Source organism: Cetorhinus maximus, chromosome 16 (assembly GCF_964194155.1).
Source record: "Cetorhinus maximus chromosome 16, sCetMax3.hap1.1, whole genome shotgun sequence".
NCBI lineage: Eukaryota > Metazoa > Chordata > Chondrichthyes > Lamniformes > Cetorhinidae > Cetorhinus > Cetorhinus maximus.
Genome location: NC_135894.1, coordinates 105,718,675 through 105,744,368, shown reverse-complemented (window position 1 = coordinate 105,744,368; position 25,694 = coordinate 105,718,675). Strand labels below are relative to the sequence as shown.

General features: G+C 46.0%; 1 protein-coding gene across 2 annotated transcripts in view; it reads left to right on the top strand.

Annotated features, from left to right (window-relative positions):
* The first annotated feature begins 11,667 nt into the window (after positions 1–11,667).
* u2af1 (U2 small nuclear RNA auxiliary factor 1) overlaps positions 11,668–25,694 on the top strand; it is a 72,145-nt gene continuing 58,118 nt past the window's right edge. For both annotated transcript variants that reach the window (XM_078560423.1, XM_078560422.1), the window contains exon 1: positions 11,668–11,785. In XM_078560423.1, the coding sequence (XP_078416549.1) occupies positions 11,742–11,785 (44 nt within the window). In that variant the 5' untranslated portion in view covers positions 11,668–11,741. The remainder of the gene's footprint in view (positions 11,786–25,694) is intronic.

The following is a 25,694-nucleotide window of genomic DNA, read 5'->3' as shown; positions in this document are numbered from 1 at the left end:
CACCATTAGGACAGGGTCTTCTGGTTCGTTCAGTGGCCAGGGACATGAGAGTGTGACTGTGAGTGAGGCAGGTAAGGGGACCCAGAGGACAGGAGTGTGAGCCTGTGCAATTGTCCAACAGGTTTGAGGGTGTCTCAGTTTGTCTGGATGAGAGTGGGGCTGCAGGGTGGATGGGCTAACTGACCATGGCCCCGTGGGACAGGAAGCCTCCAAGTGGGGGTAGGGGGGAGTAAAAAGGAATGTAGTTATAGTACGGAACAGTAATGTAAGGGGGATTGACACTGTTGTCTGTGAGAGTCCAGACGGCTATGTTGCCTGCCCAGTGTCAATGTTCGGGACATCTGCACAGGGCTGGAGAGGAACTTGCAGTGGAAGGGGGAGGATCTGGTTGTTGTGGTCCATGTAGGTGTCAACAACATAGGTGAAACTAGGAAAGAAGTTCTGCATGGAGAATACGAGGAGCTAGGCACCAAACTGACAAGCAAAACCTCTTATAATCTCTGAATCATTACCAGAACCGTGTGTAAATTGGCATCGCGTACCTAAAATTAGAGATGAATACGTGCCTCAAAGACTGGTGTGGGAGAAGTGGGTTCCAGTTCGTGGGATACTGGCTCCATTACTGGGGAAAGTGGGGGCTGTACTGTTGGGGCGGTCTACACCTGAACCGGGCTGGGACCAATTTTCTTGCGAACCACTTAACTAGGGAAGTAGACAGGGTTTTAAATGAAATATTGGGGGCAAGGGATCAAATGTGGAAAGATGTGAAATATCAAAGAGTAGAGACAAGGTGAGAGAGGAAAATAGTGATATAGAAAATGTGGGTCAGAGAATGGCAGGAAGGTACAGACAAAAAACCTAATAATTCACCAAGAATTAAGACTAGATGTTACAAAGACAAGTAAAAGACAAAACTAAAGCCTCTGTATCTGAATGCACGTGCGTTGGTGTTAATTTCCCAAAATTCGTTAGATTCTGGAAAGGTTTCTTCACATGGAAAGTAGGAAGTATAACCCCTCTATTCAAAAAGGGAAGCAAAAAACAGGAAACTATAGGCCAATTAGCTTGATATCTGTTGTGGGGAAGGTGTTGGAATTGATCATATAAAAGGTTATAGTTGGGCACTTAGAAAAACACAAGGTAATCGGTCTTGTGAAAGGAAAATCATGTTTAACCAATTTATTAGAGTTCTATGAAGGAGTAACATGCACTGTGGATAAAGGGGAGCCTGTAGATGTACAATACTTGAATTTCCAGAAAGCATTTGATAAGATGCCACATCAAAGATTATTGCGGAAAATAAAAGCTCATCATGTAGGGGGCAACATATTAGTCTGGATAGAAGGTTGGCTGGCTGGCAGAAAACAGAGTATGCATCAACGGGTCTTTTTCTGATTGGCAGGATGTGATGAGTGGAGTCCCACAGGGGTCTGTGCTGGGGCCTCAACTTTTTAGAATTTACATCAATGACTTAGATGAGGGCAGTGAAGACATGGTAGCTAAATTTGCAGATGGCACAAAGATAGGTAGGAAAGTATGTTGTGAAGAAGACATAAGGAGTTTGCAGATGGATATAGATAAGTTAGTGAATGGGCAAAAATCTGGCAGGTGGGGTATAATATGGAAAAATGTGAAGTTGTTCACTTTGGCAGGAAGAATAAAAAGGCAGAGTATTACTTAATCAGACAATGACTGCAGAATTCTGAGGTGCAGAGGGATTTAGGTGTTCTAGTGCATGAGTCACAAAAAGTTAGTATGCAGGTATAGCAAGTAATTAAGAAGGCTAATGGAATGCTATCCTATATTACGAGAGGGATTGAACATAAAAGTAAGGATGTTATGCTTCAGTTATACAGGGCATTGGTGAGACCGCATCTTGAATACTGTGTACAGTTTTGGTCTCCTTATTTAAGGAAGAATGTAAAGGATGTTGGAGGTGGTTCAGAGGAGGTTTACTAGATTGATACCTGGAATGAGTGGGTTGTCTTATGAGGAAAGGTTAGACAGACTGGGCTTGTTTCCACTGGAGTTTAGAAGAGTGAGGGGTGATTTGATTGAAGTATATAAGATCCTGAATGGTCTTGACAAGGTGGATGTGGAAAGGATGGTTCCTCTTGTGGGTGAGTCCAGACTAGGGGCAGTGTTTTAAAATTAGGGGTCACCCTTATAGTACAGAGATAAGGAGAATTTTTTTCTCTCAGAGGGTTTTGTGACTTTGGAACACTGCCTCAGAAGGCAATGTAAGTGGTGTCACTGAATATTTTTAAGGCAGAGGTGGTTAGATTTTTGTTAGGCAAGGGAATCAAAGGTTATCGGGATGGGATGGGAACGTGGGACTCAAAACATAACCAGATCAGCTATGATCTTATTGAATGGTAGAGTAAGCTAAAGGGGCTGAATGGCCTACTTCTGTTCCTATTTCATATGTTTGTACGTGTCAAAGGCAGCAGACAGGTTGAGAAGGATGAGAAGGGAAAGTTTACCTTTAAAATGTTGTTTGTGACTTTGGTAAAAGCGGTTTTGGTAGAACTCATTGATACTACATTTGGTCAAATTACTGTCTTGATGTCAATGGCAGTCACTCTCACCTCATCTCTTGAATCCTGTTCAGACCAAGGCAGTAATGAGGTCTGGACTCAGGTGACCCTGGAGAAAGCCAAAATTTGAACATCGGTAGGTTATTGCTGTGTAAGTACTACTACATAACACTGTCAGCAACATCTTTGATAATTTTGCTGATGTTTGAGAGTAAGCTGATGTGGGAATAATTGGCAAGATTGGATTTGTCCTGCTCTTTGTGGGCAAAACATACATGAACAAGTCTTCCACATTGTCAGGTAGATGCCAGTATTATAGCTGTACTAGAACAGCTTGGCTAGGGACGCAGCAAGTTCTGGAGGACAAGCCTTCAGCACTATGGTCGGATGTTGCTCCTACCCTAGAATGCAGTGGGATGGTGTGGCCTCTCTGTGCGGATGGTTCCCACTGGTGACTACAAAAGGTCACAGGGCCCAGGTCGCCATTACTATCAACTTCAGCAGCAGCTGCCCTGACACAAGTCAATTACTGCTATCCCAAGCTCACTGGCCTAACCCCAGACCCAGGTGTTAGGTTCCTTCTATCGGGTCGCTTTGCTTGGGAACACGGTTGCACGCCCATCTACTGGTAAGTGAGTTGGTAAACAAGATACTGCAGATGCAGAGGCCAGTGTAAGATGAAGCACATGCTGTTTATTAACACAAGTAACAGAGCACTAACACAATGTGTGCTTCTCCAACCAGTCCCAATTCTAAACTACTGATTAACAATGTAGCCCGCACTACACAGCAATTGGGTAATACAGTCATGTGGTCCATCTGCCCACATTCTCCTAAAGGTCCATTGCAGCTCAGGTTACCACATCCCTCCCCCTTTACTCAAAAGTACAATTTACAAACTTTACAATATGTCAACTATTGACATAAATAAACTATTTATAAATTCAGTCTTGCTGGAGGCTTCTTCAAACGTGTCAAATATCGTAGTTCTACGACTTCGGATGGTTTATCCGAGGCCTCCCTCTCAGGAGTTATCTGTCCACTCAGTTCTCCTGTAGGAACCTGTAAATTTGTCTCTTCGACTCTCTCAGGCTCAATGGATCCTACAGGCACTTCCAAACCAAATGGAGTTCCTCCCACATAAGGTGTAGATTCCAACAGGAATGCTTGGCGCATCCTTTCTTGTAGATCTGTTTCCCTTTTCCTGAGGTGATTTACATGTCTCCTAATTATCCAACCTTTGACCGATATGTGATAGGAAAGGGATTCCTGTCACTGCACTAACTTCACCTGATAGCCATTTGGGCCCATCTCCAAAGTTCTTTGCAAAAACTGTGTCTCCAACAGTGAAGTTTCTTCCATGAACGTGGGAAGCATGTTCATTTTTCTGAGCCTCCTGACTTCTCTCTACCCTCCCCCGTAAATTCGGCCTTATGAGACTCAAACTTGTCCTGAGACGTGTCTTTATCAATAATGCTGCAGGGGCAATACCGGTGCTCGTGTGTGGCGTAGTCCTATAGCTGAGTAGGAAACGTGATTATCTAGTTTCAACAGAGTCTCCGTCCTAGACTTTTCATTCCGGCCTTGAGGTCTGGACTGCCCTCTCGGCCATATCATTGGATGCAGGGTGCTATGCGAGGTCTTACCATGTGCCATGCCATTGAGAAATGTAAATCTTTGGAATTCCCCACTGGTGAATGCAGTTCCATTATCAGCCATAACCTCTTCTAACCCGTGTATCGCAAGACTCTGATGCAATGTGTCTTTGGTAGCGGTAGATGTGGGTGATCTCACCTCGTATACATCCATCCACTTCGACTGAGTGTCAACAATCAAGAGGAAATTGTGTCCTAAAACACAGGGGAGGCGATGGCTTAGTGGTATTGTCGCTGCATTAGTAATCCAGAGACCCAGGGTAAAGCCCTGTGGAAATGGGTTTGAATTCTTGTCCCACCGGCAGGACAGGCCCAGCAGAGGTGGTGGCACAGTGGTATACATTCGGGAGGGAATTGCCCTGGGAGTCCTCATCATCGCTCTGGACTCCATGAAGTCCCATGGCATCAGGTCAAACATGGGTAAGGAAACCTCCTACTGATTACCACGTACTGCCCTCCCTCAGCTGATGAATCAGTGCTCCTCCATGTTGAATGCCATTTGGAGGAAGCACTGAGGGTGGCAAGGGTGCAGAATGTTCTCTGGGTGGGGGACTTCAATGTCCATCACCAAGAGTGGCTCGGTAGCACCACTACTGACTGAGCTAGTTGAGTCCTAAAGGACATAGCTTGGTCTGCAGCAGGTGGTGAGGGAACCAACAAGAGGGAAAAACATACTTGACCTCATCCTCACCAACTTGCCTGCTGCAGATGCATCTGTCCATGACAGTATCGGTAGGAGTGATCACTGCACAGTGATTGTGGAGACGAAATCCCACCTTTACATTGAGGATACCCTCCATCGTGTTGTGTGGTACTACCACCGTGCTAAATGGGATAGATCTTGGACAGATCTAGAAACTCAAGACCGGGCATCTATGAGGTGCAGCAGAATTGTAATTGAACACAATCTGTAACCTCATTGCCCAGCATATCCCCCACTCTACTATTACTTTCAAGCCAGGGGATCAACCGTGGTTCAATGAAGAGTACAGGAGGGCATGCCAGGAGCAGCACCAGGCATACCTAAAAATGAGATGTCAACCTGGTGAAGCTATAACACGGGACTATTTGCATGCCAAACAGCATAAGCAGCAAGTGATAGACAGAGCTAAGCGATCCCACAACCAACGGACCAGATCTAATCTCTGCAGTCCTGCCACATCCAGTCGTCAATGGTGATGGACAATTAAACAACTCACTGGAGGAGGAGGCTCCACAAATATCCCCATCCTCAATGATGGAGGAGCCCAGCACATCAGTGCAAAAGATAAAGCTGAAGCATTTGCTACAATCTTCAGCCAGAAGTTCCAAGTGGATGATCCATCTCGGCCTCCTCCGGAGGTCGCCAGCGTCACAGATGCCAGTCTTCAGCCAATTCGATTCACTCCACGTGATATCAAGAAACGGCTGAAAGCACTGGATACTGCAAAGGCTATGGGCCCTGACAATATTCCAGCAATAGTACTGAAGACTTGTGCTCCAGAATTTGCTGCTCCCCTAGCCAAGCTGTTCCAGTGCAGCTACAACACTGGCATCTATCCGGCTATGTGGAAAATCACCCAGTTATTTCCTGTACACAAATAGCAGGACAAATCCAACCCGGCCAATTACCTCCCCATCAGTCTACTCTCGATCATCAGTAAAGTAATGGAAGGGGTCATCAACAGTGCTATCAAGCGGCATTTGCTTAGAAATAACCTGCTCACTGACGCTCAGTTTGGGTTCCGCTAGGGCCACTCAGCTCCAGACCTCATTACAGCCTTGGTTCAAACATGGACACAAGAGCTGAACTCCCGAGGTGAGGTGAGAGTGACTGCCCTTGACATCAAGGCAGCATTTGACTGAGTGTGGCATCAAGGATCCCCAGCAAAACTGGAGTCAATGGGAATCAGGGGGAAAACTCTCTGCTGGTTGGAGTCATACCTAGCACAAAGGAAGTTGGTTGTGGTTGTTGGAGGTCAGTCATCTCAGCTCCAGGACATCACTGCAGGAGTTCCTCAGGGTAGTGTCCTCGGCCCAACCATCTTCAGCTGCTTCATCAATGACCTTCCTTCCACCAAAAGGTCAGAAGTGGGGATTTTGGCTGATGATTGCACAATGTTCAACAACATTCGCGACTCCTCAGGTACTGAAGTAGTCGATGTCCAAATGCAGCAAGACCTGGACAATATCCAGGCTTGGGCTGACAAGTAGCAATTAACATTCGTGCCACTACAAGTGTCAGGCAATGACCATCTCCAACAAGAGAGAATCCAACCATTGCCCCTTTGATGTCCAATGGCACTACCATCACTGAATCCCCACTATCAACATCCTGGGGGTTACCATTGACCAGAAACTGAACTGGACCAGCCATATAAATACTGTGGTTACAATAGCAGGTCAGAGAGGCTAGGAATCCTGCGGCGAGTAACTCACCTCCTGACTCCCCAAAGCCTGTCCGCCATCTACAAGGCACAAGTCAGGAGTGTGATGGAATACTCCCCACTTACCTGGATGAGTGCAGCTCCCACAACACTCAAGAAGCTTGAGACCATCCAGGACAAAGCAGCCGGCTTGATTGGCACCACATCCACAAACATTCACACCCTCCCCCACCGACGCACAAGATGCACTGCAGGAATTCACCAAGGCTCCTTAGACAGCACCTTCGAAACCCATGACCACTACCATCTAGAAGGACAAGGGCAGCGGATAGATGGGAACACCACCGCCTGGAAGTTCTCCTCCAAGTCACTCACCATCCTATCTTGGAAATATATCACCGTTCCTTCACTGTCACTGGGTCAAATCCTTGGAACTCCCTTCCTAACAGCACTGTAGGTGTACCTACACCACATGGACTACAGCGGTTCAAGAAGGCAGCTCACCACCTCTCAAGGGCAATTAGAGATGTGCTATAAATGCTGGCCCAGCCAGCGATGCCCACATCCCGTGAATGAATTAAAAAGGCCCCACATGATCAACAGGCAGGCGGACCAATGACCTTCCTGGCCATTCCCAGTGATCCAGTGGGGCAGAAGGGGTCAATTTCTGTACCTATTAGCACTATACACAGTTCTTGACTAAGGTTTTGATTCCTGTATCCATCCCTGGTCACCTTAAGTAGCTGTGCGCAACATTTTCATTCTAGAGCTGCTGGGATGATTACTATGCAATTCAGTCAATAATGGCTTTCTTCCTCTGGGAGGCACAATGACTCTCGCTCCTCACAGCTAGATGCCATCCTGGCAGGTGAGCCTCTATCTCTTATTAAGATAGAGCTTCACTTCATCAGACTTTAGCTCATTAGACCCATCCCTGTAAGTCATGTTCCCTTACTGGATCGTGGTCTGTCCATTCCCTAATTTGTTTGGCATGTACTGGTGATGAATCCAGAAAGTTTAATAACAAGACAAGTTCTCGAGGAATTGGGACACTCACATTGCTGTCTTTTAGAGGTAATCGGCTCAGTGTGTCAGCATTTGCAATCAGGCTTCCCGGCTGGTGGGTTAAAGTATATTCATAAGCAGCTAGAATCAGTGCCCACCTTTGGATGCATGCAGAGGGAATTGTGGGTATTGCCTTATCTTCCCTGAACAAGCCTATTAGTGGCTTGTGATCGGATACAATGGTGAAGTGGTGACCATGGATGTATTGGTGGAACTTCTTAACGCCAAATACGATGGATAAGCCTTCTTTCTCTATTTGTGAGTATCTTCATTCTGCAACAGAGTGTTCTTGAGACGTAAGCAATGGGCCGTTTGGAGCCATCTGCCATCCGGTGGGAGAGTACTGCCCTTACTCCGTAAGGAGATGCATCGCAGGTTAAAATTAATTCTATGAGTCGAAATGTACCAACAGGGCCGATAAATGTAGCAACTGCTTTACTGCTGTAAAATCCTGTTGTTGTGGAGCTTGCCAAGTCCACCTGTGGTTTTTCTTAAACAAATCTTATAATAGAGCCAGTACTGTTGACAAATTTGGGAGAAAATGGCCATAATAGTTAATCATTCCCAAGAAGGACTTGAGTTCTGTGGCGTTTCTCAGTACTGGTGCCTCACGAATAGCTCTCACCTGGTCTTCTACTGGGTGAAGGCCCTGCGAGTCGACCCTATGACCCAGGTAAACTATTTTTTTTGCTTGGAAGATACATTTTTCTCTTTTCAAACGTACTCCGGCTTGTGAGAAACACTTCAATACCTCTTCCAGGTTAACCAGGTGTTCTTCACCAGTTAGTCCTGTTACTAGGGCATCATTCAGATAAACCACATGGTGCAAAGCTTGAAGTAAATTTTCCATTGCCCGTTGCAAAATGGCACAAGCTGATGAGACACCGAAGGGTTACCTGGTATAACCCCCTATGTGTGTTGATAGTCACAAAATCCCGAGAGGCCTTTTCTAGCTCCACTTGCTGGTACGTGGCTCATGTTGAGTTTCTTGTATGCGGTTCCCCTGCCAACAATTCATCAATTTTTGGTACAGTCAAGTCTGGTCACTTTGTTAACAGTCAACTTGCAGTCCCTGCATATTCGCACACTCTGGTCAGGCTTTAGTAGGGGAACTATGGGTGCTGCCCATTCCGAAAATTGTACGGGTTGTAAGAGTCCCAACCTTTCCAGCCTGGCTAATTCGACATCAACTTTTTCTCGCAATGCAAAGGGGACTGGCCTCACCTTCATTAATCTGGGGGATGCCTCAGGATCCATGTAGATTTTAGCTTGCAGCCCCTGAATCTTCCCGAGCTCTTCCCTGAAAACGGAAGCATATTTCTGTAATAATTCTTGCGGATCTTTCATCCTGAGTTGAAAAATCTCGGTCCACTCCAACCTTATTTCCTTAAGCCAGTTCCAACCATGTAGATTTGGACCCTCCCCTGGGTCAGGGGCGAATTAACGGACTGATTTCCATACTATACTGGAACCTTGCATATACCTCTTACTCGTCTATCTTCATCAAGATACGTCTTTAACTTTGCATCTGAATTTTCCAGATTTAATGGGTGGTCTCCTCCATTCAGATATTTGAACGTATGTTCCCCTGTAACCTGTTGTGGATGCCCCTGAATCCACCTCCATTCGGATGGGTTTCCTGTTGACTTTAACTGTCACATAGATTGGCTCTGTTTTACCCATTTTTAAGTTGTATAGTGAGTAAATATCTGCCTTTGTTTCTTCTGGTTCCTCTATTATGTGGATTTCATGATTTCTACCTTTTTGCTTAAAGTTTTGTCTTAATCTGTCTTTACAATATCCCATAATGTAACGATGGCAGTCGAAACAGTTGATTCTTTTAAATTGTCATTTGCTTGCAGGCTGTCTGGTTCCATTTCTGTCGTTATATTTATGGGTTTTCTCTATTAAACCATTGCTTTTTGCTGGGCTAATAATGCGGCTGATTCCTGCCTCTGGGTGGAGCCCTGCGCTTCAGCGCCATTTCTAACGGGTGCTTCCCTCCTGACACGATGGACGGCGCCATTTTGTGCTTCCTGGATTGTTTCTGAATCCCTGACTGCGTCTCCATTGCGAGCACCAACTCCAGTGCCTTGCTGAAGTCTAAATTTGTTTCTGACAACAATCCTTTTTGAATGGCGTCTTCATTAATCCCACACACTAATCGGTCTAACATGTCGTTTATCAACGTCCTGAACTCACAGTGCTCTGTCAGTTGTTTTAAGGCCGCTACATAGCAAGCAACTGTCTCTCCAGGGACACGACACTTCGAATAAATTTAAAACGCGTTGTTACCGAGGCTTTCGGCTGAAAGTGGTTTTTTACAAGATTTACCAACTCATCAATGCTCTGGAATCTGGGGCGTTGGGTGCTGTTAGACTACGAATTAGGTCTTATGTTTTACTGCCACATGTCAATAAGAGGACTGCTTGCCTCTTCTCTTCCCCCGATATGTCGTTGGCTAAAAAGAACAACGTGAGGCGTTCAATATAATGTGACCAGTCATCGGTGATCTGATAAAACAGTTGAATGCAGCCAAACTGTAGCATACTGGAAGGAGATAACTCTGACGACTATGGTGAAGGCTGTACTTACAATTGCCTTGCAAGGTACAGCTGGTTTACTTCTGTTGAATTTTGCAGCTTTCTTTTGTGTCGTCCACTGGTCGTGTTTTGTCTCGTCACCAGGTGTTAGGTTCCTTCTATCGGGTCGCTTTGCTTGGGAACACGGTTGCAAGCCTATCTACTGGTAAGTGAGTTGGTAAACAAGATACTGCAGATGCAGAGGCCAGTGTAAGATGAAGCACATGCTGTTTATTAACACAAGTAACAGAGCACTAACACAATGTGTGCTTCTCCAACCAGCCCCTATTCTAAACTACTGATTAACAAAGTAGCCCGCACTACACAGCAACTGGGTAATACAGTCAGGTGGTCAATCTGCCCACATTCTCTTAAAGGTCCATTGCAGCTCAGGTTACCACACCAGGCCTCAGGTCCCAGACCCCCGGGACCCAGACCCCAGGACCTAAACCCCCAGAACCCTGGGACCTTGGTAGGAAGAATAGAGGCATAGACTATTTTCTAAATGGGGAGAGAATTCAGAAATCTGGAGTGCAAAGGGACTTGGGAGTCCTAGTCCTGGATTCTCTTAAGGCTAACTTGCAGGTTGAGTCGGTAGTTAGGAAGGCAAATGCAATGTTGGCATTTATTTCAAGAGGACTAGAATATAAAAGCAGGGATGTGCTGCTGAGGCTTTATAAGGCTCTGGTCCGACCACATTTAGAATATTGTGAGCAATTTTGGGCCCCGTATCTCAGGAAGGATGTGCTGGCCCTGGAGAGGGTCCAGAGGAGGTTCACGAGAACGATCCAAGGAATGAAAGGCTTAACATATGAGGAACGTTTGAGGACTCTGGGTCTAAACTCGATGGAGTTTAGAAGGATGAGGGGGGATCTGATTGAAACTTACAGAATACTGAAAGGCCTGGATAGAGTGGACGTGGGGAAGATGTTTCCATTAGTAGGAGAGACTAGGACCCGAGGGCACAGCCTCAGAGTAAAGGGAAGACCTTTTAGAACAGAGATGAGGAGAAACTTCTTTAGCCAGAGAGTGGAGAATCTATGGAATTCATTGCCACAGAAGGCTGTGGAGGCCAGGTCATTGAGTGTATTTAAGACCGAGATAGATAGGTCTTGATTGGTAAGGGGATCAAAGGTTACGGGCAGAAGGCGGGAGAATGGGATTGAGAAACTTATCAGCCATGATTGAACAGCAGAGCAGACTCGATGGGCCGAATGGCCTAATTTCTGCTCCTATGTCTTATGGTCTTATGGACCCAGACCCCTGGACCTAAACCCCCAGGACCCAGGCCCCCAGGACCAGCATTACTGACCATTACTGACCAATCACCTCCTCTCTGGACAATCAGCCCAGAGATGGGGCCACCTTAGTCGCTATGGAGACGCTGCCAGGTCACGTGCAATCTTCCCGCCTCGCCGCCAGCGAGCATGTGACCCGCAACCGCCTGCTGGGGTTTTGTGTGTGACGTATACACAGGAAGCGGTGACGTGTACACAGGAAGCGGTGACGTGACGCGCGGGCCGAGTGGGACTGAAGATGGCGGAGTATCTGGCCTCGATTTTCGGCACCGAAAAGGACAAGTGAGTGCGGCTGGGAAGCGGCGATGGGAAGGCCGCCCGTCTGCCTGCTTTACACCCGGGAGGAGGGCCGGGCGGGAGAGAGATGGGCGCAGAATCTCGGGGCCTATCCGACATGGTGCAGCGGCTGCTCGGGGGCTCATATCTCGGGCACAATGGATCCCAGGCCTGGGCCTTGACGGCCGCCTCCACCCGCTCTGGGCCGGCCTCTCACAACTCAACACGCCCGGCCTCTGATCGCGCGGGGTTTCGCTCGCGGTCCCGGGCACAACTAGGCAGGGGGATGGAGCGGGGGAGGATGGGCTCAGAAGGGGGCTCCAGTGGCTCGGGGCGGTGGTGGGATGGTCGGGATGGAGTGGGGGGGGGGTCGGGATGGAGTGGGGGGGGGGGGTCGGGATGGAGTGGGGGGGGGGGTCGGGATGGAGTGGGGGGGGGGGGTCGGGATGGAGTGGGGGGGGGGGTCGGGATGGAGTGGGGGGGGGGGGTCGGGATGGAGTGGGGGGGGGGGGTCGGGATGGAGTGGGGGGGGGTGGTCGGGATGGAGTGGGGGGGGGGGGTGGTCGGGATGGAGTGGGGGGGGGTGGTCGGGATGGAGTGGGGGGGGGGTCGGGATGGAGTGGGGGGGGGGTCGGGATGGAGTGGGGGGGGGGTCGGGATGGAGTTGGGGGGGGGTCGGGATGGAGTTGGGGGGGGGTCGGGATGGAGTGGGGGGTGGGGGGGGGGGGTCGGGATGGAGTGGGGGGTGGGGGGGGGGGGTCGGGATGGAGTGGGGGGGGGGTCGGGATGGAGTGGGGGGGGTGGTCGGGATGGAGTGGGGGGGGTCGGGATGGGGATGGGGGTTGAGGGGAGGGGGGATGGGGTGGGGGTGGGTTGAGGGGAGGGGGGATGGGGTGGGGGTGGGTTGAGGGGAGGGGGGATGGGGTGGGGGTGGGTTGAGGGGAGGGGGGATGGGGTGGGGGTGGGTTGAGGGGAGGGGGGATGGGGTGGGGGTGGGTTGAGGGGAGGGGGGATGGGGTGGGGGTGGGTTGAGGGGAGGGGGGATGGGGTGGGGGTGGGTTGAGGGGAGGGGGGATGGGGTGGGGGTGGGTTGAGGGGAGGGGGGATGGGGTGGGGGTGGGTTGAGGGGAGGGGGGATGGGGTGGGGGTGGGTTGAGGGGAGGGGGGATGGGGTGGGGGTGGGTTGAGGGGAGGGGGGATGGGGTGGGGGTGGGTTGAGGTGAGGGGGGATGGGGTGGGGGTGGGTTGAGGTGAGGGGGGATGGGGTGGGGGTGGGTTGAGGGGAGGGGGGATGGGGTGGGGGTGGGTTGAGGGGTGGGTGGGTGGGGGGGTTGAGTGGTGATGGGGTGGGTTGTGGGTGAGGGGGCTGGGTGGCCTCCTGCCTCTCTTGAGGGTTTCGATTTATTGAGAATTCTCAGTGGGGAAAGTGTTTTCTTCCACTGTTGTTGTGATCTGGAATATATTGTCTGAAATGATGGTGGAAACATTCAGTAACTTGCAAAAGAATTGGATAAATACATCAAGGAGAATAAATTACAGGCCTATGTGAATAGAGCAGGAGTGTGAGATGAATTGGGAAGGTCATTCAGAAAACTAGCATTGCCACAATGGGCCAAAAGCCTCTCACTGTGCTGTACGATTCTGTAACTGGCGTTTCTAGAAGCAAGATCCTTTATGTTTGAGACAATGTTACAGTACTGACTAATCACTTAGAAGGAATCACAGCAGCCAATTAGTGCTTAATAATGTCCCATAATAAACCATGTTAAACAATCCTTTCTTTTGAATATTGTGGGCTTAATGTTTGTGCAGTGTTGGGTACAGTATCATATTGTCACTTCGCAAGTACAAACATCTAGAAGCCTGAACTAATTATCTAGAGATGTGTTCAAATCCCAGCAGGGCAACTGGGGAATTTTAAATTCAGTTAATAAACTAGTATGAATAACGGTCACCATTGAACTACTATTTGTAAAAACCAATCTGATTACTAATGTCCCTTTGGTAAGGGAATCTGCTGCTCTTCTATGACCTGGCCTGTGTGTGGCCTCAGACCCACAACAATGTAGTTGACTCTCGATTGTCCTCTGAAGTGGCCTAGAAAGTGATTCAGTTGCAAACATGCAAACCCTACTCTCCCATGAATTGAGCGAGAATCAAGGCTATTAGTATTAAACTCATGTGTTACTATTTTGTTCAAATATAAATCAGTATAGATTGACATAAAAACAAAATGCTCGAAATACTCACCAGTAGCTTGCCTGTTGTTAACATTTTTGAGATACTTTGCCTTTCCAGGGTAATTTGAGGTAGACTGGGCACTTGTCAGGTCCAAAGGTTTAGTACATAGGCCGCACATCCCAATGATTGGGGAAGGTGGTGGTGTAATGTCAGTGGACTAGTAATCCAGGGGCCGAAACGAATGCTCTGGGTTCAAATCCCATCATAGTAGCTGGTGGAATTTAAATGCAATTAAACATTTTTTAAAAACTAGTTTCAGTAACGGTGACCATGAAACCATTGCTGATTGTTGTAAAAGCACACCTGGTTCACTAATGTCCTTTTGGGAAGGAAATCTGCCGTCCTTACCTGGTCTGGTCTCCATGTGACTAGAGCCACAGCAATGTGGTTAACTCTTCACACCCTCTGCAATGACTTAGCAAGCCATTCAGTTATTTCAAACTATTCCAAATCCTAAAATATGGAATGGAACCTGTTGGACTGCCCAGCATCAACCTAGGCATGGGAAATGACAGCGCCAGACCCTGCAAAGTCCTCCTTACTAATAGCTGGGGCTTGATTAGAATTGGTAGAACTGTAACATGGACTAGTCAAGCAATAGCCTGACATATTCATACTTACCAAATCATAGGGCTGGGCGTCACCATCCCTGGATATGGCCTGACCCACCATCCAACAAGAGAGAATCTAACCATCGCCCCATGACATTCAATGGCTTTAACATTGCTGAATCCTCCACTGTGGCTACAAGAGCAAGTCAGAGGCTGGGAATAAACTCACCTCCTGACTCTCCAAAGCCTGTCCACCATCTACAAGGCACAAGTCAGGATTATGATGGAATACTCTCCACTTGCCTGGATGAGTGCAGCTGCCACAACACTATAGAAGCTCAACACCATCCAGGACAAAGCAGCCCACTTGTTTGGCACCCCATCCACAAACATTCACTCCCTATACCACCGATGCTTAGTGGCAGTAATGTGTACCATCTACAAGATGCACTGCAGCAACTCACCAAGGCTCCTTAGACAGCATCTTCCAAACCCATGACCACTACCATCTAGAAGTACAAGGGCAGCACACACATGGGAACACCACTACCTGCAAGTTCCCCTGCTAGACACTCACCATCCTGACTTGGAAATATATCGCCGTTCCTTCATTGTTGCTGGGTCAAAATCCTGGAAATCCCTTCCGAAAAGCACTGTGGGTGTACCTAGACCATATGGACTGCAGCGATTCAAGAATGTAGCTCACCACCACCACCTTGAGGGCAATTAAGGATGGACAATAAATGCTGGCCCAGCCAGCAATGCCTACATCCCAAGAATGAATAAATAAAAGCATATTCCTCCAGCTGTTTTGTAATAGGCAGAATACAGGCCGTAACCAACAGTAATTGAAGCAATATCTCTGGCAGCATATCCCAGTGTTGTAGGAAGAGAAGCTAACCCTGCACCGTTTACCTCCAACTCGCTTTTCCTGGTCCTGCACGCCAACCACCAACTGCTGTTTGAACTGGCAATACAACAATGAAAGGGCTCCCCCGATGAGAAGCAAAACTGTCATTGTATTTCTTGGAATTTAGATGGTTTAAGAGGTGGTTTGATTGAAGATTTTATGCAATTAAGGGTAGATAGAAACTATTTCTGCTGGCTGGGGAGTTCAGGACTAGGGGCCATAGTGTAAAAATTAGAGTAGCATCTTTTAGGAGTGAAGTGACGAACTTCCATCACACATAGGGTAATAACTCTCTTTTGCCAATGGCAAGTTAGATCAGTTAATTTCAAATATGAAATTGATGTGGTAGAGACAAGGCAAGAGTGAAAGGTATTAATATGGGAAATGATAGACTGAAAGGAAGGGACAGAGAGTACAATTTGAAGAGTAAATCAGATAAGGCTACATGCTACAGAAATAATAAAAGGACAAAACTAAAGACTCTCTATCTAAATGCACGTAACATTTGAAACAAAACAGATGAACTGAGAGCACCAATAGAAATAAATAAGTACAATCTGATAGCCATTACAGAGACACGGTTACAGGATGACATAGATTGGGACCAAATATTGAAGGGTACGTAACATTTAGGAAGGACGGGAAGTTAGAAAAGATGGAGAGCTGGCTCTGATAATTAATGATGGGATTGGCATATTAGAGAGGGATGTCCTAAGTTCAGGAAACCAGGATGTAGAAGCGGTTTGTGTTGAGATGAGGAACGATAAAGGCAAGAAGTCACTTGGGGGAGTGGTGTACAGGCCCCCTAATTGTAACAGTAGGACAGAGGAGAAAGAAGAGATCTATGGGAGGTTGTCAGAAAGTTAACAGCAATAATCATGGGGGATTTTAATCTACATATAGACTGGAAAAATTAGATGGGCAAAGGTAGCCTAGATGAGTTCATAGAATGTTTCCGGGATAGCTTCTTAGAACAGTGCGTTCTGGAGCCAACCAGAGAGCAGGCTATACTAGACCTAGTAATGTACAACGAGATGATTAATTGATGACCACCTAGTGAAGGCCCCCCAGGTAGCAGTGATCATAATATGATTGAATTTTATATTCATTTTGAGGAAGAAACGAGTTATGAGGGCATGAAAACAGAGCTAGCTAAAGTGAACTGGCAAATAAGGTTAAGGGGTAGGTCAATAGAGGTTCAGTGGCAGATATTTAAAGGGATATTTCAGAATACACAGAATATATACATTCCAGTGAGAGAGAATAATTCCAAGGAGAGGGCCCACCATCCATGGTTAACTAAAAAAGTTAAAGACGGTATCAAACTTAAAAAAAAAGCATATAATTACACAAAGACAAGTGGCAGGTCAGAAGATTGGAAAGAATATAAAGAACAGCAAAGAATGACAAAAAGGTTAATAAGGAGGGAAAAATTAGAGTATGAGAGAAAGCTAGCTAGGTAATATAAAGACGGATAGTAAGAGTTTCTGTAGATGTTTAAATAAGAAAAGAGTTAACGTGAGCGTTGGTCCTATAGATTGTGTGTCTGGGGAATTGATAATGGAAAGTAGGGAGATGGCGGACAAATTAAACAGGTATTTTGCTTTGGTCTGCACTGTTCATGACACAAGTAACATCCCGGAAATAGCTGTAAATCAGAAATTGGAAGGGAGGGAAGTACTCAGAAAAATTCAATCACCAGGGAAGTGGTACTGAGCAAATTGTTGGGGCTGGCAGCTGACAAATCCCCAGATCCGGATAGACTTCACCCTAAGGTTTTGAAAGAAGTGACTAGTGAGATAGTTGATTTCAATTTTTCAAAATTCCCTAGATTCGGGAAGGTTTCATTAGATCGGAAATAGCAAATATACCCACTTTATTCAAAAAGGGAGGGAGACAAAAAGCAGGAAATTACAGGCCAGTTAGCCTAACATCTGTCATAGGGAAAATGTTAGAAGCTATTATTTAAGATGTTATACAGGGCACTTAGAAAAATTCAAGACAATCAGGCAGAGTCAACATGGTTATGTAAAAGGGAATCACGTTTAACCAATTTATTGGAGTTCTTTGGAGGAGTCACGTGGTGTGGATAAAGGTGTATGTACTGTACTTAGATTTCCAGAAGGCATTTGATGAAGTGCCATATCAAAGGTTATTGCAGAAAATAAAAGCTCGTGGTGTAGTGGGGTAACATATTGGCATGGATAGAAGATTGGCTGGCTAACAGGAAGCAGAGAGTTGGCATAAATGGGTCTTTTTCTGGTTGGCAGGATGTGACGAGTGGTGTGCCACAGGGATCAGTGTCGGGCCTCAACTTTTTACAATTTATATAAATGACTTGGACGAAGGGACGGAAGGAATGGTTGCTAAATTTGCTGAGAGCACAAAGATAGGTAGGAAAGTAAATTGTGAAGAGGACGTAAGGAGACTACAAAGTTTCATAGGATAAGCGAATGGGCAAAGATCTGGCAAATGGAGTATAATGTGGGCAAATGTATAATCGTTCATTTTGGCAGGAAGAATGAAAAAGAAGCTTATTATGTAAATGGTGAGAAATTACAGAGCTCTGAGATTCAGAGGGAACTGGGAGTCATGGTGCATGAAGCACAAAAGGTTAATAAGCAGGTACAGCAGGTAATTAGGAAATCTAATAGAATGTTAGGGAGGCTATGCTTCAGTTGTACAGGGCATCTGGAGTATTGTGTACAGTACTGGTCTCCTTATTTAAAGTAAATGTGTTAGCAGTTGAGCGAAGGCTTACTGGACTAATACCAGGAATGGGCAGGTTGTCTTCTGAGGAAAGGCTGGACAGGTTAGGCTTGTATCCACTGGAATGAGAAGGATAAGAGGTGACTTAATTTAAACCTTTGAGATTCTGAGGGGTCTTGACAGGGTGGATGTGAAGAGGATGTTTCCTCTTGTGGGAGAATCTGGAACTATGGGTCACTGTTTAAAAATAAGTGATCACCCATTTAAGACAAAGATTAGGGGAAATTTTTTCTGAGGGTTGTGAGTCTTTAAAACTCTCTTCCTCAGAAGGCGGTGATGCAGAGTCTTTGAATGTTTATAGGCCGAGCTAGATAGATTCTTGATTAACAAGGGGGTGAAAGGTTATCGGGGATAGGCAGGAATGTGGGGTTGAGATTACAATCAGATCAGCCATGATCTTATTGAATGGCGGAGTAGGCTTGAGGGGCCGAGTGGCCTCCTCCTGCTCCTAATTCGTATGTATGTATGTAAATGTTTGTTGACCCTTGTTAAACAAAAGTGTTAATGTATATGGGGTGAAGGCTGGTATGTGGAATTAAGTCACAGATCAGCAATGATCTCACTGAATGGAGAAATGGGCACAATGGCCTCCTCCTGTTCCTATGTGACTGGAAGTTCAGCTCAGGTTCAAATCGAATGTAATGATTGTGAACAGCCAGATGCATCCAGGAAGAGGGATGGAGTCCGTGGCTGGTAATAGAGGCAGACTGAAGACAATGGCTTCAGTCTTTCCCGTATTTAATTGAGGAAATTTCTGCTGTTCTGGTACTGCATGCCAGGGAAGCAGTATGACAAATCATAGGTGGTGTAGGGTCAGTAGGATTGAAAAAGACATGGAGAGCTGTCTTTAACTCTTGTTCGATCAGATGGCAATTGTTTCCAATGCATTTATGAAGCAATTCTTACAGCCTGAGGACATCCTGAATCTCTCCATGGTGTTTTTGAAGCATAGTGAAATTAGTTTTTTAAATCTAATCTATGAACTTATTCTGCAAATTGAAAGTTCCATCAATGCTTCTGCCTTTTATAGCTCAGTTTAAACAATGTAACCATGACTAGGACAGGACAAACTGCTCTTATCTCTTCAATACAAAGGGAACTTTCTCCTTCTGATGTAACTCTAGCTGTAAGGAGGCAAAACCACTTTCCATTTGATTTTTGTTGCCTAAGTCACATGGGCATCAGAACATTTAAACCTTTGGTGAGAGAAAGCCAGTTAACCAGAGCCATTGAATTTTGGACCTCTCACTCTTAGTAGTGAAACACTTGCACCCACTTCCTGTCACCCCACAGTAGGGCAGCAATATCTTGCAGACCATGGGTGGCGATGGCATGGTGGTATTGTCACTGGGCTAGTAATCCAGAGACCCAGGGTAATGCTCTGGGGACCCGGGTTCGAATCCCACCAAAGCAGATGGTGGAATTTGAATTCAATAAAAATCTGGAATTAAAAGTCTAACGATGACCATGAAACCATTGTCGATGATTGTAAAAACCCATCTGGTTCACTAATGCCCTTTATGGAAGGAAATCTGCCGTCCTTACCTGGTCTGGCCTCCAGGATTTTGACCCAGTGACAGTGAAGGAACGGCGATATATTTCCAAGTCAGGTTGCTGAGTGGCTTGGAGGGAACTTGCAGGTGGTGGTGTTCCCATTTATCTGCTGCCCTTGTCCTTCTAGATGGTAGTGGTCGTGGTTTTGGAAGGTGTTGTCTAAGGAGCCTTGGTGAGTTCCTGCAGTGCATCTTGTAGATGGTACACACTGCTGCTACTGTGCGTCGGTGGTGGAGGGAGTGAAGTTTGTGGATGTGGTGCCAATCAAGTGGACTGCTTTGTTCTGGATGGTGTCAAGCTTCTTAGGTGTTGTTAGAGTTGCACTCATCCAGGCAAGTGGGGAGTATTCCATCACACTCCTGACTTGTGCCTTGTAGATGGTGGACAGGCTTTGGGGAGTCAGGAGGTGAATTACTTGCCACAGGATTCCTAGCCTCTGACCTGCTCTTGTAGGCACAGTATTTATATGGCTAGTCCAGTTCAGTTTCTGGTCAATGGTAACCCCCAAGATGTTGATCGTGGGGCATTCAGTGATGGTAATGCCATTGAACATCAAGGGACAATGGTTAAATTCTCTCTACTTGGAGATGATCGTTGCCTGGCACATGTGTTTTGTGAATGTTATTTGCCACTTGTCAGCCCAAGCCTGGATGTTGTCCAGGTCTTGCTGCATTTGGACATGGAATGTTTCAGTATCTGAGGAGTTGCGAATGGTGCTGACCATTGTGCAATCATCAGCGAACATCCCCACTTCTGACCTTTTGATGGGGGGGAAGGTCATTGATGAAGCAGCTGAAGATGGTTAGGCCGAGGACACTACTCTGAGGAACTCCTGCAGTGATGTCCAGGAGTTGAGGTGACTGACCTCCAACAACCACAACCATCTTCCTTTGTGCTAGGTATGACTCCAACCAACAGAGAGTTTTCCCCCTGATACCCATTGACTCCAGTTTTGCTTGGGCTCCTTGATGCCACACTCAGTCAAATGCTGCCTTGATGTCAAGGGCAGTCACTCTCACCTCACCTCAGTAGTTCAGCTCTTTTGTCCATGTTTGAGCCAAGGCTGTAAAGAGTTCAGGAGCTGAGTGGCCCTGGCGGAAGCCAAACTGAGCTTCAGTGAGCAAGTAATGGGGATCCTGTAGATGTAGTATATCTGGACTTCCAGAAGGCCTTTGATAAGGTGTCACACAAAAGATTAATACACAAGATAAGATCACACGGAGTTAGGGGTAATATATTAGCTTGTGTAGAAGATTGGCTAACCAACAGAAAGTAGAGGTTTGGAATAAATGGGTCTTTTTCTAGATGGCAAGCTGTAACTAGTGAGGTGCCACAGGGTTCGGTCCTTGGGGCCCCAACTATTTACAATCTATATTAATGACTTGGATTCAGGGATAGAAGGTACTATAGCTAAATTTGCAGGTGACACCAAAATAGGTGGGAAAATAAGTTGCAATGAAGAAATAAGAAATTTACAAATGGTTATGGACAGGTTAGGTGAATGGGCCAAAATTTGGCAGATGGGATTTAACGTGGATAAGTGTGAGGTTATCCATTTTGGTCGGAAGAATAAAAAGGCGACTTATTATTTAAATGGAGAGAAACTTCAGAATGCTTCAGTGCAGAGGGATCTGGGTGTACTCGTGCATGAATCGCTGAAAGTTAGTATGCAGGTACAGCAGGTAATAAGGAAGGCAAATGGAATTTTTGCATTTATTGCTAAAGGAATAGAGTATAAAAATAGGGAAATGTTGCAACTGTACAAGGCATTGGTGAGGCCACACCGGGAGTACTGTGCATAGTTTTGGTCCCCTTACTTGAGGAAGGATGTAGTTGCACTGGAGGTGGTTTAGAGGAGGTTCACTAGATTGATTCCAGAGATGCGGGGCTTGTCTTATGAGGAGAGATTGAGCAGTTTAGGCCTATACTCGCTAGAGTTTAGAAGAATGAGAGGAGACCTAATTGAGGTATGTAAGATGCTAAAAGGGATGGACAAAGTAGATGTGGAGCGGATGTTTCCCCTTGTGGGGCATTCTAGAACGAGAGGCCATAGTTTTAGGCTAAGGGGTGGTAGATTTAAATCAAAGATGAGGAGTTACTTTTCTCAAAGGGTCGTGAATCTGTGGAATTCACTACCTCAGAGTGCAGTGGATGCCGGGACACTGAATAAATTTAAGGAGGAGATAGATAGATTTTAAATTAGTAACGAGTTGAAAGGTTATGGGGAGAGGGTGGGAAATTGGAGTTGAGGCCGAAATGAGATCAGCCATGATCGTATTGAATAGCGGGGCAGGCTCGAGGGGCTGAATTGCTGACTCCTGCTCCTAGTTCTTAAGTTATTGCTAAGCAAGTGGCGCTTGATAGCACTGTTGATGACCCCTTCCATCACTTTACTGATGATGGAGAGTAGACTGATGGGGCGGTAATTGGCTGGGTTGGATTTGTCCTGCTTTTTGTGTACAGGACATACCTGGGCAATTTCCCACATAGCCAGGTAGATGCAAGTGTTGTAGCTGTATTGGAACAACTTGGCTAGGGGCGTGGCAAGTTCTGGAGCACAAGTCTTCAGTACTATTGCCATAATATTGTCAGGGCCCATAGCCTTTGCAGTATCCAGTGCCTTCAGTCATTTCTTGATATCACATGGTGTGAATTGAATTGACTACAGCCTGGCATCTGTGATGCTGGGGACCTCTGGAGGAGCAGGCCTAGGTGGATCATCTGGTGATCTGTCGTCTGGTGGAGAAGGGTCCAGAAACAACCATCTTTACGTTTCTCAGGCATATATCTCCTGCATTTCAGTAGCCTCTGTGCAGCCAGTGCCATGTTTGGACCACCACCTGGTGTGGGTCGAACTCATTCCGTTCCGCGCTCAGATGAGCTTCACATACTGGCACTTTAACAACCTACTGCTGGAGGATGAGCAGCTCCATTGCTTCTGGGCAGCTGGAGAAGGAAGCAGAGAGGCATCCCTTCCTTGAGGCTATGGTAGAAGTGGCAAGGCTCACATCCACGTTTTCTTTCAGGAGTACGCGAGGGGGTCGACTATGCGGTGGAAATGGAGGGTCAAGAGGCTGGACAGGAGGTACTTGACCTGAGTGCCATCTCGGTCATGTTGTTAAGGACATGGCTTTACAGAAATTGTACAGAGAGAAGGGTGTGCTGAGGGAGCAGCAGCTTGTCGGTTCCTGGGGCATGCCCCTGAGGTTGTGGATCCAGTTCCTTCAGGACCTGGACTGTGGCTCTCACTTCTTCTCACTGGATAAAAGGCAGGAAGTCCATAAGCAGCTTCTTACGCTGTTGGCTGATGACGGATCCCTCGTCTCTGATCTGGAGGGCATCAGGACTCTGACCCCAGCCTATTATGCGCTATTCTCCCTTCCTGAAACTGTTTCTTGGTCCTCCTTTGCTGGATTCTAAATTGCTCCCAATCCTTAGGCTTACCACTTTCTGGCAACCTTATAGGCCACTTCCTTTGATTTAAGGCAACCTTAAACTTCTTTCATTAACCTCATTAACCGCAGTTGATATACCTTTCCCTTTGGGTGTTTGTGGCTTAGAGGAATATTTTCCTATTGTAGACTGTAATATTTATTTAAATGCTAGCCATTCCCCGGCTACTATCATTACCACTTGCTGCGTAAAAAAGTTCTTCCTGGCAAATGAGGTTACAGGATAGGTCAATAGAGATGCAATGGTAGACATTTAAGAGGATATTTTAGAGTATGTAATAGATACATTCCAACGAGAAAGAAGAATTCCAAGGGGAGGGCTTACCATCTCTGGTTAACTAAAAAAGTTAGTATCAAACTTTAAGAAAAAACATATAATTGTGCAAAGATGGGTGGCAGGCCTGAAGATTGGGCAGAATATAAAAAACAGCAAAGAATAACCAAAAGATGTAGGAACAGAAGTTGGCCATTCAGCCCATCGAGTCTGCTCCACCATTCAATGAGATCATGGCTGATCTGATAATCCTCAACTCTACTTTCCTGCCTTTTCCCCATAACCCTTGACTCCCTTACTGATTAAAATCTATCTCAGCCTTGAATACACTTAATGACCCAACCTCTATAGCCCTCTGTGATAAAGAATTCCACAGATTAACTACCCTCAGAGAAGAAATTCTTCCTCATCTCTGTCTTAAATGGGTGACCCCTTACTCTGAGATTATGCCCTCTGTCCCTAGACTCTCCCACAAGGGGAAACAACCTCTCAGCACCTACCCTGTCAAACCCCCTAAGAATCTTTTATGTCTCAATAATTTCGCCTCTGATTCTTCTAAACTCCAATAAGTACAGGCCCAACCTACTCAACCTCTCCTCAAAAGAAAACCCCTCCATATCAGGGATCAACATAGTGAACCTTCTCTGGACTGCCTTCAATGCTAGTACATCTTTCCTTAGATAAGGGGGCCAAAACTGTTCTTGGTGTGGTCTAACTAGTGCCTTGTATAGTTTTAGCAAGACTTCCCTATTTTTATACTCCATTCCCTTTGAAATAAAGGCCAACATTCCATTTGCCTTTCTTATTACCTGTTGAACTTGTATGCTAGCTTTTTGGGATTCATGCACAAGGACTTCCAAATCCCTCTGTGCTGCAGCTTTCTGCAGTCTTTCTCCATTTAAATAATATTCAGCTCCTCTCTTCTTCCTGCCAAAGTGCATAACCTCTCATTTTCCCACATTATATTCCATCTGCCAAGTTTTTGCCCACTCAATTAACCTGTCTATATCCCTCTGTAGACTCTGTGTCACCCTAACCACTTGCCTCCCCGCCTGTTTTTGTGTCATTGGCAAACTTGGCGATAGTACATTCATTCCCCTCATCCAAGTCATTAATATATATTGTAAATAATTGCAGCCCCAGCACTGATCCCTGTGGCACTCCACTAGTTACAGGTTGCCATCATGAAAATGCCCCCCTTATCCCAACTCTGTCTTCGCTTAGCTAGCTAATCCTCTATCCATGCTAATATGCTACCCCCAACACCGTGGGCTCTTATCTTATTAAGTGGCCTTATGTGCGGTACCTTATCGAATGTCTTTTGGAAATCCAAATATATTACGTCTACTGGTTCCCCTTTATCTATCCTGCTTGTTACCACCACAAAGAATTCTAATCAATTTATCAGGCATGATTTCCCCTTCATTGAGCCATGCTGAACTCTGCTTGATTATATTATGCATTTCTAAATGCTCTGCTATTATATCCTTTATAATAGACACTAACATTTTGACTAAAAGATTAATAAGGAGGGAAAAATTTAGAGTACGGGAGAAGGCTAGCTAGAAATACAATGAGAGTAAGAGTTTCTGTAGATGTTTTAAAAAGAGATGTATTAACAAATTGAGCGTTCTGATAAGTGAGGCTGGGAAATAAGAATGGAAAAGGAGGAGATGGCAGAGGAATTGAACAGGTATTTTGTCTTGGTCTTCACTATAGAGGATACAAGTTACATCCCAGAAATAGCTGTAAATCAGGAACTGGAAGGGAAGGAGAAACTCAGGAAAATTATAGTCACCAGGGAAGTGGTACTGAGCAAATCGTTGGAGCTGCGGGCTGACAAATCCCCAGATCCTGATGGACTTCATCTTAGGGCCTTAAAAGAAGTGGCTAGTAAGATATTTGATGCATTGGTTTTAATTTTCCAAAATTCCCAAGATCTGGAGAAGGTTCCATCAAATTGGAAAATAGCAAAAAGGGAGGGAGGCAGAAAGTAGGAAACTACAGATCAGTTAGCTTAACATCTGCCATAGGGAAACTTTAGAAGCTATTATTAAAGATGTTATAGCAGGGCACTTAGAAAAATTCAAAGTAATCAGGCAGAGTCATCATGGTTTTGTGAAAGGGAAATCATGTTTAACCAATTTATTGGAGTTCTTTGAGG